This window comes from Parasteatoda tepidariorum, chromosome 7 (assembly GCF_043381705.1).
Source record: "Parasteatoda tepidariorum isolate YZ-2023 chromosome 7, CAS_Ptep_4.0, whole genome shotgun sequence".
Lineage (NCBI taxonomy): Eukaryota > Metazoa > Arthropoda > Arachnida > Araneae > Theridiidae > Parasteatoda > Parasteatoda tepidariorum.
In genome coordinates this window covers 5,354,204-5,376,139 of record NC_092210.1, presented here as the reverse complement: position 1 = coordinate 5,376,139, position 21,936 = coordinate 5,354,204, and the positions used below count along the sequence as shown (strand labels likewise).

At 32.0% G+C, this 21,936-nt stretch overlaps 1 protein-coding gene across 3 annotated transcripts in view; it reads left to right on the top strand.

The window, feature by feature from the left end:
- Positions 1-21,936, top strand: part of LOC107449704 (semaphorin-2A) — a 305,010-nt gene that overhangs the window by 249,040 nt on the left and 34,034 nt on the right. For 2 of the 3 annotated variants that reach the window (XM_021146653.3, XM_016065315.4), the window contains 3 exons: positions 19,959-20,021; positions 21,251-21,358; positions 21,683-21,788. In XM_021146653.3, coding sequence (XP_021002312.1) covers positions 19,959-20,021; positions 21,251-21,358; positions 21,683-21,788 — 277 coding nt within the window. Of the gene's footprint in view, positions 1-18,341; positions 18,381-19,958; positions 20,022-21,250; positions 21,359-21,682; positions 21,789-21,936 lie in introns of those variants that run through there. The other variant, XM_043039779.1, reaches the window with a different exon arrangement.

Here is a 21,936-nt window from a genome sequence, read left to right as displayed (position 1 = left end):
TTCCATAACATTAAGGTCTATCTGCGTTCAGATGGATACATTTAATGCCATGTCATTTTAATTGGTAGGTTTAATATTGCTTTGCTGACTAACTCTGACTGTACTAAAACTGTTTTTGTTTTTGGATGATTTCTGATTATAATTATCATCATCAACGATGTCGTCTTTGTTAGTACGTTCAATTCTGACGCACTTTGTCAACGGAGAGTTATAGTTTCTTGTTAGGTGCTGCAATTGATATCTCCCATTTTGTTTTTCAATTACTACATTAGTGTGTTTAAGATCCCCGATTTCCATAACATTAAGGTCTATCTGCTTTCAGATGGATACATTTAATGCCGTGTCATTTTAATTGGTAGGTTTAATATTGCTTTGCTGACTAACTCTGACCGTACTAAAACTTTTTTTGGATTATTCCTGATTGTAATAATCTTTTATCAAGGATGCTGTCTCTTTGTTAGACAGAATTGTTCCTTCAATTCTGACGCACTTTGTCAATGAAGAATTATAGTTTCGTGTTAGGTGCTTGCATTGATTTCGCCCATTTTCTTCAGTTACTTTCATATAGATACATTTAATGCCATATCATTTTAATTGGTAGGTTTAATATTGCTTTGCTGACTAACTCTTGACTGTACTAAAACTGCTTTTTTGGTTTTGGATGATTTCTGATTATAATAATCTTTCACCAACGCAGGGTGCGACTTAGCCTAATTGGAGCCCCGGGCAAAAACTTTTGGGGCTCCCCTCTGCTTCAGTAATGAAGAACAGAACATTGTGGAGATATTTAAATTTTTCACCTAATTATAAATAACAAGAAAATTGACTAAAACCTAAAATAGCTATAAAGTGCACCCCCCCCCCTCTCCAATGGTCAGACGAAATATTGTTCTGTCCATTTGATTGATTTTCTGACAATTCTATGTCCATCAGGCTGAATGCAGTTTTCTAATTGTTAACTTTGTAGCAGCGAAAAATTAAGCGTTTACTATCAAGCAGCGAAAAATTTAGATCCTTGCTGACATTAAGTGGGAATTCAGCTGAATTTGCAAAATTACGATGGCTCGATTAAGCCAATCAGAAGCCTGTATTTTTGTAAACACATCACATTTTATGATAAGTAAAAATACAGGCTTTTGATTGGCCAAATTTGTGCACATTAATTTCGAAAATTTTCCTGCATAACGCCCTAAAAATCCATGGATTTACGAAATGTAGATTGTGTTCGTACTACAGATTAATGAAGAAGCCAACATGAAACTGATGGATTTTACACTGTAGTGATATTTTGTTTTTAAAAAAAATTCATTAAAGAGGGAAACGTTAAATAAACTTTCTATTCGATTTTGGGGCCCCTCTGAGGTGGGGGCCCAGGGCAACTGCCCCGTATGCCCTGCCTTAGTCTGACTCTACATCAACAATGTCGTCTCTTTGTTGGATGGAATTGTTCCTTCAATTCTGACGCACTTTGAAGCTAGTTATTCCCAGAACTTTCATTTTTCGCCAAAATAGACGTCAATGTAGCCGAGCTTTCCACAGGAAATATATTAGGCGTATTTTTTTTTACCAGAATTAGACTTATGACGGTTTTCTTTTCTTTTTATTTATTTATTTTAATTTTTTCATTCATATATTTCTTATTTAACTTATTATTTGAGGTTCGTCTGAAATAGTCAGCCGTGTAAACTGAGAACAATCACAAAATTATCCAAATATTTTCCATTATTTATCATGCATTTTGTTTCAAAAATAAATGTTTGGTCGTGATTATCACTGCCTTTGAAGTAACGCACAAAATGCATTTCAAAACGGAAAAGCTCAAGGCTCAATCAATTCTATTCATAGTCTATAAATCAATGACTCAAAATATTAATTTAAAATTACTTAATTCAACACAACAAATCTTCTTCATCAAATTAAAATCGTAAAAAGAAAAGAAAAAACATTTTGCATGTGTCCTCTCAGCTGTGAAACCAAATCATTTCACAGCTGTGACTTCATATTTATTAACGAACTTTTAATCATCCCCCCCAGATAGAACATATTCCTTTAGGGGATGTGAAATCATTAAACGAAGAAAAAAAAAGAAGAGGGGGAACGCTAAGTGCGCACCTCAAGCTATCTCAATGATGTTTTAAAGGAGGTAAATCATATTACTTGATCTCACGATTGCGAGGTGATGGTGTGTGTGGGGGGGGGATGATGTGACATGCCTACTCCCCGCTTGGACAGCAGCATGTGACAGGTAGCGTGGACATCCATTAGCTGCATTCCCCGAGGGCATAAAAAGTTGGATGACACATTAAAACAAAGAAAAATATCTTTAGGTTTTAGGGCGACACTGTCTTCATCAATCCTAATTCATGATTTTTAACATTATGGGTTTACGTTTTGCCTCCAAGAATTATCCCAATTCATGATTTTGAGCATTACGGGTCTGTGTTTTGCCTCTAAAATTTATCCCGATCCATAATTTTGAGCATTATTAGTTTGCTTTCTGCGTCGTACAATTGTCCTTCTATTGATTTCATTATTTCAACTTTTCTGTGTCATTGAATTTTCTATACTAAATGCCCAATGAAGAACAAAAATGTTTTACATATTCGTCAATATGCAAATAATAATAAAAATGACCGATATGAGAAAAATTGTTTACATATTCTTTAATATGAACACAAGATATTTCGAGATATCAGGAATCATCAAATTCGGGAAGTAACAGTTAGTAAGGTTCGTCTGTTTTTATACGTAATCTAGACCGTGAGAGGTTCAATTCCTTACGTGACAATCATAAATTATAGTGTATTACCCCATCATCTATATAATTCTTACATGCAACTATTATATAACACTTGACAAATAAGTAAAATATTGGATACCTTCTGTAAACCGTATCCAATGAAACATGTTTTGAATTGAGTATGGCGATATATATCGAATATTTAGCCAATTATATCATTTTCAATATATATATATATATATATATATATATATATATAACGTCGTTGCCGAGTGGAAGGATAAAAACAGTCTTAAGCAGGGGAAGAGGGTATAAAATTTATTTACCAATTATTAAAGCGAGAACAGCTATAACAGTGGACACGAAATCGTTGTGCTCCTCAATAAAAGTTAGGGAAAATCTTGTAAAGTAAATCCGCAAAATGTTTCATTTTAGGGAATAAGGGAAAAATTAGTAATTGTTATTGGTCTGTTAAAAGTCCCACGAATTAGTTAGAGGGATAATCGCCAGAATTTTAAATAATGCATACTTGAACTAAAAATATATTAAAGGACAGGATGTGGTTTTTAAAGTGTGAGAAAGAGCGTTTCGTTTTGAATAATAAATTAAGAAAGGAGGACATATATATAGTTGTAAATATACGTAGTACATACATAATTTAAAGTAATTCTATAAAGTTACAATTACACATTATCTATATTCAATTATTGATCTTTTTTTAGGATTTTATGGACTTTTCCTCGACTTAATATATAAATAAGTATCTAACATTGCTAACTATATCTATACTAAAACTAACTTAATTACTATATTTTGGGCAAACTAAACTTGTCATGAACCAAAATTTTAAGGCAGCGCCAACTGGTTTCCTTTAACGGATCCTTGGTTACATCTAAAAATTTAAACTCTTGATTCTCACTATTTTATATCCCCCAAGTCTTGTTAACTTTAAAGACTAGTTTGTCGACCTCGTCAATAGCTAAAATGAAAACTAGATACGTAGCGGAGGTAAAGCGACCAGAAATCTTCGACGCCGATTAAACTCACCAGAGCGTTGCATTATAACAAGAACTTTTAAAACGGTGATTTAAAATTGCCAGAAAAGTTTTAGGATGATGGTGAAAGCCATAACCCGAGAACATCTAAGTAAGTTATTGCTTTTCTTCTGATTTATAGAATAAAAGTAAATTAATTTTAACAAAAAGTGTGAAAACATTATGATTTCAAAGTCGTTTTAATGATTTGACTTTTTAGTGTTTGTCAATTTATTTATTTTCCAGTAAAGATGCTCTGCTCTTAAAATTAGCCATTTTCGAAATCTCTGTGATATAATTTGATAAGCCTATTTTATAACCACGTTGAACAGCCGAGGCATTGACTATCGATGTTCAACTCTGTAGCCTTGTAATTTTGAATCCAAACCAGAAGACAAGGAGGAAACTACTGAATCAAGCATTGAGCGAAACTAGCTTTTGAACCTTGAGGCTATTTTTCGAAGGCTCCGTCGTCACATGAAATTTTTGCGAATAATAAGCGATATTCGTAACTGCTGTGAGTTTACTACAGTTACGCATGATTGTTAGAACAAGTTTACTCTATCTAAAGCCAGCGTTGTTTATGCTTGTTCTGAAAATGGCGCAAAACGTCAATATGGAGAAACGCCACAGTTTTGTGAAAATGAAAAGCGTTTGTGGTATTTTTTAGCCATTTTCAAAATGAGTGTTGTTTTGGGTTTGGTGGCGTGCGCAACTTATTTGGACGTCATCACACTTTTCAATTGTGTTCAAGAGTAATAGTAAACAGTGCGCATACGTTACTATGGCGGCCGTTGCTGTTTGATAATTTTTTTATAATTCTTTTTTTTTTCACTTTTAATTAGTATTATTATTTTTTCCAATATTTAAGAACTTACTGCAATGCTGCATTATCCGGGCTCATAAAAGTTCGCAAAAGCTGAGAATAAGGCAATGATTCTGATAGCTTTCACCTAGGTAATAAAAATGTCACCAAATTGGCGATTTTTAAAGAAGTTTAATAACTTTTAAAAGTTTTAAGTTATTTGTCCGTTTTAAAGCCCTTCACGGCAAGATGATGTATATATACTTTAAAATAATCGTTTTGCTTCAAATGTGGGGCACTTAAACTGTGGTTTTTTTCCCCCCTAGGTGGCAGAGCTTCGAAAAACCTTGTTAATCACAATGCCATCAACATACCTGCCAACTTTTAATCCCTTCGAGGATGATTTTCCCCAGTGGTAGTGAAATGGAATTTAAATTACAATTTTAGGCAGAAACATACGCTGTATTTCGATCAAACTTATGCGGACAATGAAACAGTATTACATATGATTATATATGATTCATTTTTTTAAAAATAGTGGTGGATCAGAAGGATTATAAATTAAGTTTATAAATGCAAAGAATATATCGAAACCGTACATTTTACTACCACTTTAAATATAGAGATAAAATTTTACGCCAAATGCGTAAAAGTTATGCATCAAATAGAAATGTTATATCATTAGATGCTAAATGGTGTCAAGAGAAATTCTTCGTTTTGGGGGGGGGGAAGTAAAATAAATTTATTATCTCTGTACAATTAATTTGTGTTCGGGTTATGTTGAAAGTTTTAAAGCTATTTAACACGAACATATCTCTGATCTATCTGAACAATAGCAATGTTTGTGTTCTGGTTGTATTTAAAGCGTTTTAAGCACCACTACCAATCCATTGGTATTTTAAAATTCAAAGTATAGAGAGAAGCAGCCCTAGAGTAAATACCTTGCAAATCTAGAGTAAACCTTGGATTTGAAATGCTTATAAAAAATATTTTGCAATCATTTAAATGTAAATTAATGTTGAATAACTTCTTCAGTGCATAATCCTAAGTTATCCTGCCCAAATTAGTTTGAATTTTGATATTTTGAATAAAAATGAAGGATTCTTCTCTCGTCACAGCATCCTCTTAAGAGGACGCCATACCGCAGAAGAAAATTTTCGTCGCAAATTCTTTTTCTCCTTCATTACTAATTTAAAGTGTAGAAAAAGTGAGTTCTAAGCCATGAAGTTTCAAATACTGAAAAGAAAATTTGAAAATATACAAATGAAAATAAATTATGAAATGATTACTAACGCAACAGAGAAGTTCTTTTCTAATAGTTTGTTTGCATTTTAATATTTTCAAGTATTTTTTTCAGCAATTGAAACTTTATGACTTACTCTAGGTTTGCCTGAACTTATTTTTTCAGTCTTTTAAATTAATAATGAAGGAGAAAGAGAATTTCTTCCTCGGTATGGCGTCGTCTTAAGTTAAATCCTGATGATTTACCTAAAATATTAAATATCCTTCGCAATTTCTTTCAGCGTTCGTTCTGACCGGCGTTTCCTTAAATAGTGCCTATTTGTGCATGAATTTCTGCTTACTCTGAAAACGGAAACCGACGACTTGAGCAAACTAAATTCCTGTCCCTACAATTTACACCATCCTTAGAAAAGCAGTCTTCTTCTCTTTAATTAATCCATTTCGTCGTCTGACAGTAATAACATTTGACGTTTTCGCCAGAGGGGGTTACAAGCAGAGGATGAAGCTAACGTTGCCACTTGCTGTTAATAAAAGCAAGTTTCGTGAATTGGAGCATCGTTAAGCAAATTAAAAACAGCCCTAGTTGGAGGAGACCTTTTAAACGCATTATTTATTCTCGACTTTGCGAACGACTGACTGAGTGGACAGTTCTGAGTTTCCGAAACGTGCCGTTTTCTTTTCTGTGACAAAATTGTATCGGCATCGTACGAGGAGGAGGACGGCGAAGTTTTAAAAATGATGCATGGAAAACGCATTTCTGCCGCAGATGTTGCGAGGAGCGATGTAATTCAAAATTTATAATTAGGTAGGAAATGAGTTTAAAATGTTGAAAGTTTCGGATTCCGCCTGAGATTTCGATCTGCTCTGCTTTTTAATCTTCAGGATTGATGCATAACTTATTTAAAATTTTATTTCGAAAGGGATTCAAGTGTATGTATCGTGCATGATTATTTAACATGAATAATAATAGGGAGGGGGGGGCGAAAATTTTAAAAACGATCAAATGTTTTGAGACCGGTTTAAATCCCTAAAACGAATAAAACATTTTCGAAATACGCATTCAATGTTATCGAAATCGTCCCTGTCCAAACTCATCCCATTTTTTAATTGCAGTTTTCTGTATCTGGAGGAAAGATTTGAATTAATTTTCTTATATAAAAATATGCATTTTCCATTACCTTATGTCGATCGTTAAGACACGGTTCCCAGCAGATCACCGAAGTAAAGCATCACTGGCTGCGGTCAGTGTGCGGGTGGGTGACCACTTGCATCACTCTGCGTAGGGACCGAGGGTATGCGGTATGGGTCCTCGTTAAATTGTGCTACCGTAAAGTGCTCGACTTCGTGCGCAGGTTGTCGGGCTACCGAAGCGAGGGTGCCATCCCCTCCGCAGAGGATCAAAATTGTGATGGCTTGTCTTCGGATCATCCTCCGGGATGTTTCCCAGACCGTCGCCAATAGCTCATTGTGCAGCTCTAGTGCGACGTAAATTAACAACAACAACAATCATTATCTTTATAATTTTCTTATATAAAAATATCCGTTTTTCCAAATATCCATTTTTCCATGAATAGGTCTGCAAAATTTTGCTCAATTATCATAACCAAAGTAATTAATACAAGTTACCAGCTTATTGCTATATTTTTTGGAATAGCAGATTTAGAACCTTACCTATTTTGCTACTTTTACCTTGAGTTTTTGCGCATGAAAAAACAAAATCTGTAGCGATCTGTTACTTCTATTCGGTGCTTTTTGAAGCTAGCTTAAATTGACTATCTTAAGATTTCGATTTTCTTTTTTTTTTTCAATTCCTACTATTAGTTCAGTCTCCCTATATCTTGTTTAAATTTTTAATCGTTCATAAAATACAATTTATTCATCCACTCAACTTCAAATACATTTTTTTTTATAAAATATTAGTGAATGACACTTGATGTTCATGCAGTTTTTTCAAATATTAATTCATTAATTAAATTTAATGAATTAAATTTAGTTTTATATGGGAGAAATTTTTTTAAATTATCTAAAATAAAATTTTTCTTTGTTGACCTAAATGGAAATTGACTTTTTTTTTTATATATGACTTGTTAATTTTTTTTGACATCTTTGAGTTTCACAGGTTAGCGATAGGAAAGATTCTAATTCCTTGTTCAGACGACAAAAGCCAAGTGACGTGACCGAAAAATTTGGCCTTTATCCGACGTATGTCTCGGGCGTTCTCGGACCTCAAAAAGCGAGCACATCTCTACTGCCAATGTTTAAAACATGAAGAAAGAAAAAATAAAAAGTGCTCAACAAATATTGACACACATTGCTTCTTTCGCTGACGTATTTGCAATTACGACGAACTGCTAGCCGCTAACGCATCTAGAATAGTGTATCTACCGTTTAGTAATGATCAGTTAAAATTATTGCAGGCAAAAGATAAAATACTTGGTACTAAAATACTTACTGATACAAAGTTCATACTAGCAAACGAGTGGCCGTTATTCTGAAATCACTGTTCAGAAGTAAAATACTTTCATAACTGTTACGTTTTATGTACTAATTGAAAAGTAACTATATCATTTAAAAAAATTTAAAAAAACTAGTCATATAGAGGCAAAAAATTATAAGAATATTCTCTTTGTTAAAAATGCTATCATCAAACGTTTTTTTACTTTGAAAAAAATACTTTTTTTCCTCTATTCGAAACAGATGTTGTGTATTTAATTTAATTTACCAAAAGAACCAAAAAAAAAGTTCATTTTGGGTAATTCGCTGGAATTCATTTTCTCAGAACTCACCACTATTACAACTTTTTTGCTAATAAGTTTCAGCAAATAATTTTATTAATTTTCCCTCTCATTCTTTTTTCCGCTTTCGTCTTATTCTTATCTGTCTTTTGTTCTTTTCCCCTCGTTCTATTAAGTGATATTTATTTCTTCATTTACGTCAAGCAATAAACAATCTCATAAATCGATTGCAATTTTTTAGGAATTAGTTTTTTTTTTTTTTTTTTTTTTTTTTTTTTTTTTTTTTTTTTTTTTTTTTTNTTTTTTTTTTTTTTTTTTTTTTTTTTTACATACTCCTGTATTCACCAGACTTCATATTATTATTTTTCACTAGTTATTTCTTTTAGTATTTATGAGAATTATTAGGCTTCATCTTAAACCTAATTAGTACTACTCAACTCAACTCTACTCAAGAAAAGTGTCTTGATGTTTGTAGCATAAATATTCATTTGCGCGTTGGGAAAGATCGCATGCAATTTTATTTTAGTGACAGAATCTTGAAAAATATTTTACTACATTTTTTTGTGTGCTATATTTAAAAAAAAAAAAACGTGATATATGTTTTTGCTATACTTATTCATATAAATTGTAATATAATAATTTTATTAGTGTTTCTGATATATAGCGTTTTTTATACTTGACAACTTATACGATTTTTACGAACGATATTTTATGATTTATTACTATATTACTCTAGGTTTGAAAAATTTTATTTAAAATTATTTTAACCACCACAACATAAAGAATATAAAAATCATACATTTAATAATCTTGAAAATTGTGTCTTGTATGCGTAAAATTTAAAAAAAAAATTGCTGAAGAAATTTTTAAATTACTAATGACTTAAATACTCTTACTTTGTTTTTCAACTACCACTATACGAGAAAAATTGCCAGTAAAAATTTTAAAAGTTGGTAGTTATTTTTTTTAAAAATCGATTAATTAAATGGATATTAAGATATAAAATGGTATTAAATGTTGTTCAATATGAATGGAAATGTTTGTAACTTTTTGGGTTACATCATAGCATGCTCACGGAGTCATCCGAATACAACTGTTGTTTGTTTCGTTGAGATTTAAATTGAAAGAGCGCTTTTTATTGTGAACACCATAAGTATAAGAATATTGGATGGCTTGCTTTTTCAAGCTTAGAGCTTAGGCTTAAAAATCAATCGGAAGTAGTAACCCGGAAGTCTTACGTCGAATTTTAACTCCCTAGCACCATCTGTGCTTAGCTTTATACGGTCAACCTTCCATATTGGAACCGTGGTGGCTCAGGGGATAGAGCGCTCGCCGCCTAATGGGGTGACACGGGTTCAATCCTAGAGATAGCTGGTTGATTCGAATTCCGATCCTGGCTCGCACTGACCACAGTGCTGACGTGAAATTCTCAGTGGTAGACAAATCATGGGTTAGAGTCCCCTTGCCGTCAGACTAACCCTGGAAGGTTCTCGTGATCTTCCTCTCCATGTAACGCAAGTGCTGGTTAGTTCCATCAAAAAGTCCTCCACGAAGGCAGATTTCTCCTACTACTTGATCCAGGAGTTCCCTTGTCTTCTGGATTGGGTTCAAAATTACAAGGCTATGGAGTTGAACATTAATAGTCGTAAACCCAAAAAATTGGATCGGCTGTTCAACGACGGTTATAAAATAAAATAAAACCTTCCATATCGGAACCGTGATGGGTCAGAGGATAGAGCGTTCGCTTGCCAATCAGGTGAACCGGGTTCCAGTGATAGCAGGTAGATACGGATTCTGCATCCGGCATGCACTGACTACATTGCTGACGTAAAATATCCTCAGTGGTAGACTGATCATGGGTTAGAGTCCCCTTGCCGCCTGGCTAACCGTGGGAGGTTTCGTGGTTTCCCCATGTAACGTAAATTCGGGTTAGTTCCATCAAGCAGTCCTCCACGAAACAAATTTCTCAAAACACTTGGTCCAGGAGTTCCCTTGTCTTCTGGATCGGGCTCAAAAATTACAAGGCTACAGAGTTGAACATTAGTAGCTGTAAACCCGAAAAATTAGGTCGGTTGTTTAACGATGGTTATAAAACCAGTCATATCGGGTGCTGGGTCTAAAGTGGTTAAATTGAGAAAAAATTAAGGTTGTAAGTATTCTAGTCTAAATAAAAGCCATTTAGTTTTGTCTGATTTACTTGAATCAAAAATGCTATAAGATTAAATCTAACCTTCTAAAATACAGAATTTGCACAAATCATTATCATTCTCTGGTTATAAGACCGGCGTTTATTAAATTCCGATGTTTGATATGTAAACTTACTAATTAATATCCTAATTTTAGTTTTATCATTATTAGTATTATTATTTTAAGTATTTTATTTTTTTTAAATCTAATATAATTTGGAATTGAGTTCAAAAATAATCTATTGGGTACGAATTACCAACGCTGCTTTTATATCTAAAAGAGCTTAATAATATCCTATTTTATTTATTTCGTTTATTATGTTAATATTTTTCTTCGAAAACTAATACATCTTGAGATTATTGTCAAGACTAATATTATGCTATCTAGTATTCTAATATTGGAGTTGATTTATATTTAAAAGTTTATGTATGTATATATATCTTAGGATAATTGTTCTTTATTCAGAAATATCGTATTAAATTATACCAAAAGATGTGTCCTGAGGAAGACTTTTGGTTTTTCCCATTAATAGTTTTCTATTTTATATTATTTTATTATTTGTGTATATATATATATATATATATATATACACAAATAATAAAATAATATAAAATAGAAAACTATTAATGGGAAAAACCAAAAGTCTTCCTCAGGACACATCTTTTGGTATAATTTAATACGATATTTCTGAATAAAGAACAATTATCCTAAGATATATATACATACATAAACTTTTAAATATAAATCAACTCCAATATTAGAATACTAGATAGCATAATATTAGTCTTGACAATAATCTCAAGATGTATTAGTTTTCGAAGAAAAATATTAACATAATAAACGAAATAAATAAAATAGGATATTATTAAGCTCTTTTAGATATAAAAGCAGCGTTGGTAATTCGTACCCAATAGATTATTTTTGAACTCAATTCCAAATTATATTAGATTTAAAAAAAATAAAATACTTAAAATAATAATACTAATAATGATAAAACTAAAATTAGGATATTAATTAGTAAGTTTACATATCAAACATCGGAATTTAATAAACGCCGGTCTTATAACCAGCGAATGATAATGATTTGTGCAAATTCTGTATTTTAGAAGGTTAGATTTAATCTTATAGCATTTTTGATACAAGTAAATCAGACAAAACTAAATGGCTTTTATTCAGACTAGAATACTTACAACCTTAATTTTTTCTCAATTTAACCACTTTAGACCCAGCACCCGATATGACTGGTTTTATAACCATCGTTAAACAACCGACCTAATTTTTCGGGTTTACAGCTACTAATGTTCAACTCTGTAGCCTTGTAATTTTTGAGCCCGATCCAGAAGACAAGGGAACTCCTGGACCAAGTGTTTTGAGAAATTTGTTTCGTGGAGGACTGTTTGATGGAACTAACCCGAATTTGCGTTACATGGGGAAACCACGAAACCTCCCACGGTTAGCCAGACGGCAAGGGGACTCTAACCCATGATCAGTCAGTCTACCACTGAGGATATTTTACGTCAGCAATGTAGTCAGTGCATGCCGGATGCAGAATCCGTATCTACCTGCTATCACTGGAACCCGGTTCACCTGATTGGCTCTATCCTCTGACCCATCACGGTTCCGATATGGAAGGTTTTATTTTATTTTATAACCGTCGTTGAACAGCCGATCCAATTTTTTGGGTTTACGACTATTAATGTTCAACTCCATAGCCTTGTAATTTTGAACCCAATCCAGAAGACAAGGGAACTCCTGGATCAAGTAGTAGGAGAAATCTGCCTTCGTGGAGGACTTTTTGATGGAACTAACCAGCACTTGCGTTACATGGAGAGGAAGATCACGAGAACCTTCCAGGGTTAGTCTGACGGCAAGGGGACTCTAACCCATGATTTGTCTACCACTGAGAATTTCACGTCAGCACTGTGGTCAGTGCGAGCCAGGATCNTATATATATATATATATCTTCATTATTTATATACTTTGTTACTTTTAGTATTTTATTTTCTGTCACTGTTATTCCCGCGAGATTTTTCTTCTTTTTTAGATGTGTTGCTTTTTTTTTTCTTTGTTTGAATTCTCGAATGTCAGTTTAGATAGTTCCTCGAAGGAATAGTCACGTATCTAAGTGAAATTCCACTCATCGTAGAATGTTTTCCGGATTAAAGGAACCAATCGTTCATTTATGTACTTCTCCTTTTTCATTAGATTTCAATTTGTAGTTGACAATATTTCCTGACGTCTGTAATCTTCATAGCTTGGCTGCCTGACCTTACCAGGGCGGTTTGAATGGCTTGTACTGAAAACAACATTCCTTCATCAAATTAAATGACGATGTGTTAAAATAAGTCTAAAATTTCAGCATTTCTTCTCGAAATAATTGTCAATACGTGGATTATTTTCAACATTCATTTTCTTGGCGAAAATAACGGCACGTGTTCCATACGAAAGAATATTACAGGAAAAGAATATTACGGCACGGCGCAATACGAAAGAACATTACAGGAAAAGAAGAAAAAAATTAACGGAATTATGTGAAGATGTGTAAAAATAATAAATAAATGCAATAAATGAGTAAATAAATAAATGTATTAATGTAAATAAATATTATGTAAATAAATAAATAAATGTGTAAAAATCGAAATAATAGTTAATACGTAGACTATTTTCAACATTTATTTTCTTGGCGAAAATAACGGCACATGTGCCATACCAAAGAACATTACAGGAAAAGAAGAAGAAAAAATTTTAACAATTTTCACTTCTTTACTACGAATCCACCTTTTTTTTTTTTTATTCCACCGAGATCAAACAATCCCATAACTGAGATTAAATTGCTCTCTTCATAGAATGTTTCCCAATTCTTTTAGTTCTCACTTTCTTCATAATATTTTAATCTGTCGTTGATTTCAGTAAATCTCACATTTCACCGTATTGCCGGAATGCATCATATCTTTTTCCGGTGATCTTTGCCAGTCTGTGAATGATGGGCATTTCAGATGGTTTGTTCTGAAAGTGGCATCTTCCCCCCCCCCTTCCCCATCACTTCTTCTGCGGGGGAGTACTTGAGCGGACGCGATGACGGCATCTTTTCCGCCCATTTATCTTCATACCATATGCCACGGCAACCTCCTCCGTCCAGGAAGGATGTTCTGGGAAGATTCGACCCCCGACAGAGGGTGAGGGGGGAGGTATTGTCATCTGCTGGACTGTCAACGACGGACTCCAGAGGGAGTAAAGGGAAGTTTACAAGTAAAACTTTGGGGACCAAAAATGTCATTGAAAGTACCCCTGATCCAGATTTTTTTCCTTCTGATTCCTGTTTTTTCCCCAGGAGAATCTTCGTTTGATAACCGCTGTTTGAGAGTTGTAGATATCGGAAAAAGGTAGTAAGAGCTAAGAGCATCTTGTGACGTATCTGAAATCTGACCATCAAATTCCAACACTGTAGGTGGGCACCGTTAAAAGAATCTTTTTTACAATGAAGCTCTCTGCCGTAGAAAAAAAATAAAAGAATGCTTTTAGCTTTCATCGAATTGGATTTATTTTATTTATTCATTTAATTACGAAATTTAGTATGAAACGTTTACCCTGTATTTATGTAATATCAACATTTTTATAGCCGATAATATTCAATTGCCGTGCCCCGTTGCCAGCAGACATAACCAAATTACCAAACTTAAGGTGATTACTTAATACAGTCAAACCCCCGCTATAATGAACTCCCGGATATAGTGAACGAAATATTCGGTCCCGTGCCTTGCTATACACGTATAATGTTAATTTTTGTGGATATAGTGAACCAAAAAAGTGAGGAAGTTGGATATAGTGAACTTTTTTCTGTGTTCAACAGATTTTTTTCTTCATTTTTTTGTAATAATTTTGAAATTTCTATTTCAAAGTAAATACATATACCGATTTTTAAAACCATCTATTGAGGGGAATGTAGAGATAAGCATTTTTTCTTGTTTGCTTCTTTTGTCTCATTTTTCTATCCCTAAACAAACAAAGCAGATGTTTCCAACCCAGGCAGATGATGCACCTTTAAGGTGTTTGTGGAAGGAATTTGTGTTAATAAAGCCCTCATTTCAACCCCTTTTTGATCTCAGTTCAGTTAAAAAAAAAAGCCTGCGAACAAGTGTCTAACTATAGCAAACAATAAACGTAAAACGTTCTCCATTGATGATAAAATGGGCATATTTAGAAAAATTGAAAATGGATGCAATCAAGCTGATATTTTGCAGGAAATCTAAACTATCCAAATCTGCAGTTTGTAACATATGGAAAAATAGGCAATTAATAATTTCTGCTCATGAAAAAAATTTAGATGGCAGAAAAAAATTGAGAAAAGCAGATCACAAGGATGTTGAAGAAGCATTGCTAAAGTGGTTCAGCATTCGAAGAAGCCGTAATCATCCAGTATCTGAACAAATGTGGATGAATTTGCTAAGCGATTTTGTGAGACTACTTTTATGTGCTCGAATGGCAGGTCAGACAGGTTTAAAAAACGGAATAACAGAATTTCAGGAAAATTATCTGAGAGTCTGGAAGTGTTTCCAAATCTGATGTTGAGGATTGCTCATCACAGCTAAAGATTACGAATTTTTCTTTGTACGCCATTAGGAGTTTGGGAACCATTAGTCAAATTGTCGCGTAACGGATATAGTGAACCGAAATTTTGATCCCTTGAAGGTTCACTATAACGGGGTTTGACTGTATTTGAATTGCCTGTAAAGTGATGCGTGAACCAGTATTTTTTATCGTATGCTCGTCATTATTATTTTTAAATCCCTTGTTATGTTTTTTAAAAAAATACTCCAATTATGAAAAATTCGAAAAAATCATTGTAGTATTTGATTATAAGTGAACTATGTTTCTTTACAAAGAAAGGATCAAAAGAAAACATTCGAAGCTAATTTTATTTACTCCCCTCCCCCCGCTCTCTCGAACGATTCGAAATGTTGTTTTCCAAGTTATCTTTTTTTTCTTTCTTTTCTTTTTTTAAATATACCAAACGATTATTTTCTTCTAAACGTTGTATTCCAAGCGATTTTTTTTTTCCGTGAAGACGTTCCATATTCCCAACTGATTTTAGAAAATTTATGTTTTACAAATTTTGGGATATTCTTACGAAACATCTATTTCTTACCTTTACATGGTTTGCCTTTTATGTGGTTCAATTTGCTTGATAAAATACATTGTAGTATTTTATTAAACTCAAAAGATGTTTCTTTACAAAGAAAAGGATTAAAAGAAAATATTCCAAACGATATTTATTTTTTCATCTGCAAGTAAAGTGAAGGCAAAAAAAAATATTTTCTTTTATCCGATCCCTTCTTTTCGATATTATTTGAAATCGAAGAATGCTTTTGAGGTCATACTTTCAATGCATGCCCCTTATCAATAAAAGCAGTTTATTTATTTTGTTTGAGATGAATGCAATCCAATTTTGTTTGAAGCTGACGATAATAGTATTGAGGAATACTTGTTCCCAGATGCTATTATTAGTTTTCTCTGCCTCAAATAGCTTGAGGATAAAAGAATGTGTATCCTCGAATTGAAATGCAAACGATATTTCAAAGAGTAACTTTTAATAATTGAAGTGAAAAGAGCTCAATTTTAAGTTTCTGGTTCACTAGTAACAACTAGAGACTAATAATATGCTACAACAGCCATGGAATTGATTAAATATTGCAAGTTCTGTTGTTTTGTTATTAACTTTAAGACTGTGATGTCTGCTTACTAATATAATTGAGATATTGATAACCATTTAAGTTTTCGTACGTTACGTATTACTGATATTTTATTCCTTCGGGCTGTATTAGTTAACTGATCTTTAAGCATAAATTGGCAAATTCTATACTCATATGATAAAATTAGTTTTGAAATTTTATTTTGATTACCACAGCACAATTTGCTGTAAAATTTCTTTTTTGAAGAAAAAACTAATCATTAGCCGATTGTTATTACTTTTATTTATTTACACTTGTTTTGGGTTTTTAAGAAAATAATGCTACATGGCTTATTTTGTTATATTTAAAATATAAATTAGATATTTTGTTATATTTAAAATATAAATATAAATTCCCTCGCTACAAAGTTAAACTCATTTGATTTGAGATTTGTTCTGGCGTATCATTTATTAAAATCTTTAAACTAATGCCTCTTTAAAAAAATAAAATTTATAAACCTTTCACCAAAACTAAGCATTATCTGTGCCAATAATAGTATGGCAATTTATGCTTCCCTATAACGAATGTGTACATTTTCACCATTAATTTTGATTTTTAGTTCATAGCTTATTTATATTTCAATTAGTACCCATGACGAAAATAATAGTTGCCGATTTTTTACTCTCTGCTAAACGAATTAGTTAAATTTCTCCGTTAATTTTGCTATTTAATACATAGTTTATTATTTTGTTTCAATCTGTCCCACAGTGGACTGATCGTTAAGTCAAGCATCACTGGCTGCGGTCAGTGTGCGGGTGGGTGACCAGTTAGATTAGTCTGCGTAGGTACCGAGAGTGTACGATTTTGATCCTCGTTAAACTGTTCGACCGTAAAGTGCTCGACTTCGCGTGCAGGTCGTCGGGCTACCGAAGTGGGGGTGCCATCCCCTCTGCAGAGGATCAAAATTGTGATGGCATGTCTGCGCATCATCCTCAGGGATGTTTCCCAGACCGTCGCTAATAGCCCAGTGCGCAGCTGTAGTGCGACGTAAATGAACTACAATAACAACTAGTAATCTAGCTTATTATTTCACTTCAATTAGTGTTGAAGAATTATAACGCTGATTGGAGAATAAGTTTTACAATTCTATAGTTAGTGTCATGTCACATGTCAATAGCTTATTATTTACTGAACTATTATTGATACCAAAGAATTATTATTGACGCAATTTACTGAACTATTATTGACGACCGAAATTAATTATCATTGGCGTCAATAATATTGGTGGTTTTTTGTTATTCAGTACAAAACTCTTTTCTTTTTTTTTCATTTCCATTTCCGTTGATTTTAATTTATTTAGTTTCACAATAACACATATAAAAGCATAACTATCAACGAAATAAACACGTGGTTTAAGTATAATTTAAAAGCAAGATACAAGAGACAAGGCCTATGCATTTAAATAAAAATGCAGTGAAAATAAAAATTCTTAGGCAAAAATATTATTTTATTTAAGTATATTTATGTATGTNTTTTTTTTTTTTTTTTTTTTTTTTTTTTTTTTTTTTTTTTTTGTTTACTTGTTGAGAATGGAAAAAATAAGAATATTTGATTTAATATTTTTTTTAACTTTTCGCTACAATCAAGTTACTATAAGAGCAGTAATTTAAATTGGTTAAATTAATTTAAACCTTAATTCTAAACTCTGTATAAATGGATAACCTGTTTTATATTTAAAACAATATGTAGGCAAATTTTAAAAATTGAGTTCAATAAGTGCATTTTTCTCGAATGAAGAATTAAAAAAATTTAAATAAAAAGAATAATTTTCACAAGGATTCGAATAGAGGTGGCTCAAATTACAATGAAAGGAAAAAAGTAAACTAGAACGAACTTTTATGACGAAAGAATTTTTTTCTTCCATTCAAATTATAGCAATTACCAATGCACTATAGTCTCAATTATAACGTACGAATATCTATGTTTTTTTAATGAATCTAAAGCTTGTATGCACTTTTTTTTATGTATTTTAAATATTTTGAGATGAAGCAACGTTTCAATTTCAAATTTAATTAATGTTTTGAATACTGTACCAATATATAATAAGTGAATGAATATTTTTATCTAGTAAATATATTGCCTTCCCTTAGTTTTAAATGTACTTTTTGACAGTTTTATATTTGTTAGAATTAATTTACTTACATTTTCTAAAAGAGTTTTATTGAGCGGTTTTTTTATTAATCTCTTCTAAAACAGTATACATAATATATGAATACATAGTCTAAAGGTATTTAAAATCTATCTATGCTTAAGATGTTGTGACACTGATCGTGCAGAATGAAATTAGATTTTTGGTGTTTAAAACACTTTACCAACTGTAGCACAATCCCTGAATGCAGATTAGTCTAAGCGACCTAAATTAGCAAGATTTCTGAATACACTTGGTTCGTTGGTATGAACTATTTGCTTTTAAGATTTTATTCCTCCCAACTATTGCTCAGTTTATTTCAGCTTTTTGTTGTCCACGTGAGGAAAGGAATTTTCATCCAGAAATTTGTAAACCTGTACATTTACGCTTTCATGCTTGTGACAGCTCTCATGCTTGATATTTCAATGCAAGAAGGATATGAAGAATTTCTTTGTCACCTTGTGATATAAATATATATTTATATATATGTTGCCATGAATGACTGAAATCAAGAAAATATCAACTATCACATAGGCGCTTTGGTGAATGTCTAAAATATTTGCTATATCCGATTTGATATTAATTTATTCGTTGATATTATCATATTTTCGATATTTTAATATCTGTTGACGATAGATTTGGAGAAACATCAATGTTCAGAGTACCACTTAAATGCATACTGGGCAGTGGCATTTGACCTTAAAAGAACATTGATGTAGGGCATACCAGGCAGTGGCACTTAACTAGACCAAGTATATATTTCAGACATTTGCCAAAGTGACTATGTGCTTGTCAACATTCACCGGTGAAAGTCAGCAACAACTAATTTCAGTCATTCACAGTAACAGCTGCATTTTAAAAAGAGTTTCTAGTTTATACATTTGTTGTAGTTGTAGTTAACTACAAAAATTATGTAGTTTTTCTGACCACTTTAATTAGAATGTATGTATATCTATTGATAGATAGATTATTATTGTTATACTCGCAAACGTCATTAAAGTATTTGTAAAAAAATTGAATATGATCTATTACATAACGCTTTGTATCTGCTGAACTGCAAGTATATGTTTATTTAATATAGCGTGACATGTAACGAGAGGAGGTAGGGAGTACAATGAAGTATCACAAAGTGGAGGAAAGGGTAAAATATATAGAAACAAAAAATTGTGACATCATTTTTGAAATGGAAAGCCTCTAAATGATTAAAATAAATGTTGGATCTTAAAAACATCAATTAACAGCTCTCAGCAGAATAATTTCATTACATTTACTATCAGAAATCAAATGTTATGATTTTTTTTTATATACTGTATTTCATTATTTAGTAATGTTTCTAATCCTGAGATATTTTTTTACAGGTAGATGCTTTGTTCCTAGATCCTCAAAATGTTGCCAACTGCGTCTCCAAAGGAAAATCGGAGGTATTACTTGTTCTGTGCATTTAAATTATGTATTTAAGGTTTGCTGAGGGGGATCTGGATCCCTTCCCTTGAAAAAGTTTTTTCTATATCACAAATTATGTTATTATTTAATTTTCTTCTTTAAAACCCAGTTTAAACAAAAATAAAAAGGTTTTTTAAAGCCTGGTTCAATTAATAAAGTTTAAGCGCAATTGATTTTTTGAATCTTGGTAGTCATCTTCACTGATACCTCAATTGGCATAAAGAGAATGTTCCTGTGGATGAGTGTTAAAAGGTTTTTGCTAATATTTAAACTAAGCATTACGACTAATAACTAATTTATCGCTTTGTCCACACCTTCAAATACGAGTGTACTGTCATGAAACATAGATGTTATTTCAATGGAAGGGAACATATTTTCTCTGTCATCTTTGATGAACTATATTTTTTAGGGGAAATAAAAGAACATTTAAAAATTTACAAAAAATTAACAATTTCCAAAAAATTTTTCTAATTAAATATTCGTTGTCAAGAAATGCATAAAAAGTTAAATTTGAAAAGAACTAATTCGCAAGAATTGATTTGGAATAATAAACTGTCTCATGTAAACATGAATAAATATTTCTTAGGACAGCTCTCTTGCTTGATATTTCAATTCTTTGTTGCCTAGTAATATGTATGTTACCGTGAATGACCAAAATCAAGAGAATGTCTACTTTCACCAATGAATGTCAGCAATCACATAGTCGCTTTGATGAATGTCTGCAATATTTGTTATATCCGGTTTGATATTAATTTATTCGTTGATATTATTATATTTATTCTTCTGAGGATAGATTAAGAGAAACATCAGGAGTACTGGTTAAATGTATACTGGACATTTGACCTTAAAAAATTTATTTATAGCATTCCGGGCGGTGGCACCGAACCTTAAAACTTCAGAGTACAGAATACCAGCAAGTATATACCGGGCAATGACACTCAACTGGACATAGTGTATATTTCGGACATTTAACAAAGCGACTATGTGATTGTGAACATTCACTGGTGAAGTAGTTGTAGTTAACTGCAAAAATTATGTAGTTTTTCTGACCACTGCAATTAGAATGTATGTATATCTTTTTTAATAATCAATTATTACGTAGTTATTATGAGCAATTTGTGAATATAGCCGTACAATGTGTGTTATGACATAATTTATACAGTTGAAAAATAATGTTCTATGCTGAGTTATTTGTTTTGTGTTTCAGAGATATGATTGTAGAAACCATATAAGAGTGATACAACCTATTGGTGATGGCAGCAAATTATATTTATGTGGTACCAATGCTCATAATCCCCGTGATCTCGTTATTTATGTAAGGCAATAGTTTCATTTATTTTATTATCTAACTGCTTTTGTAGATAATGTTAAAAAATAAAAAATTGGATTCTGACAATTTTTTGTTAAAAAGAAACATTTCATTTTATTTTGTTGTTTTTATTAAATTTCTTGGCAAAAAAAATTTTTTATTTTAATATTTATCTTTTAATATGAATAATCAAGATGACCCTGTTTAAAAAATTGTTATTTTTTTACGTTTTAATTATATATTTTTCTCTTTCGTTCTTTACGTACAATAATTTTCTTATTTAAAAAATATCTCTTTTAAATCTTATGATTATTCTTTCTCTTTGAAAAGGGGAACCTAAGTTATCTGACCCCAAATGAACACTTTCCCGGAATAGGGGATGGCATCGCTAAGTGTCCGTTTGACCCAGATGACAACGCCACTGCAGTGTGGGTTGGTAAGTAATTCAAGTTATTTGCTCAATCGTACTAGTCTGTGATATTTGAAATGCATACCTTTTCTGTCATTCTCTAATACAATTTTTATTCCTATTATAGTTAATTTCTTCTAATTATTTAAATTTCACTAAGATGTTGTTGTTCTTT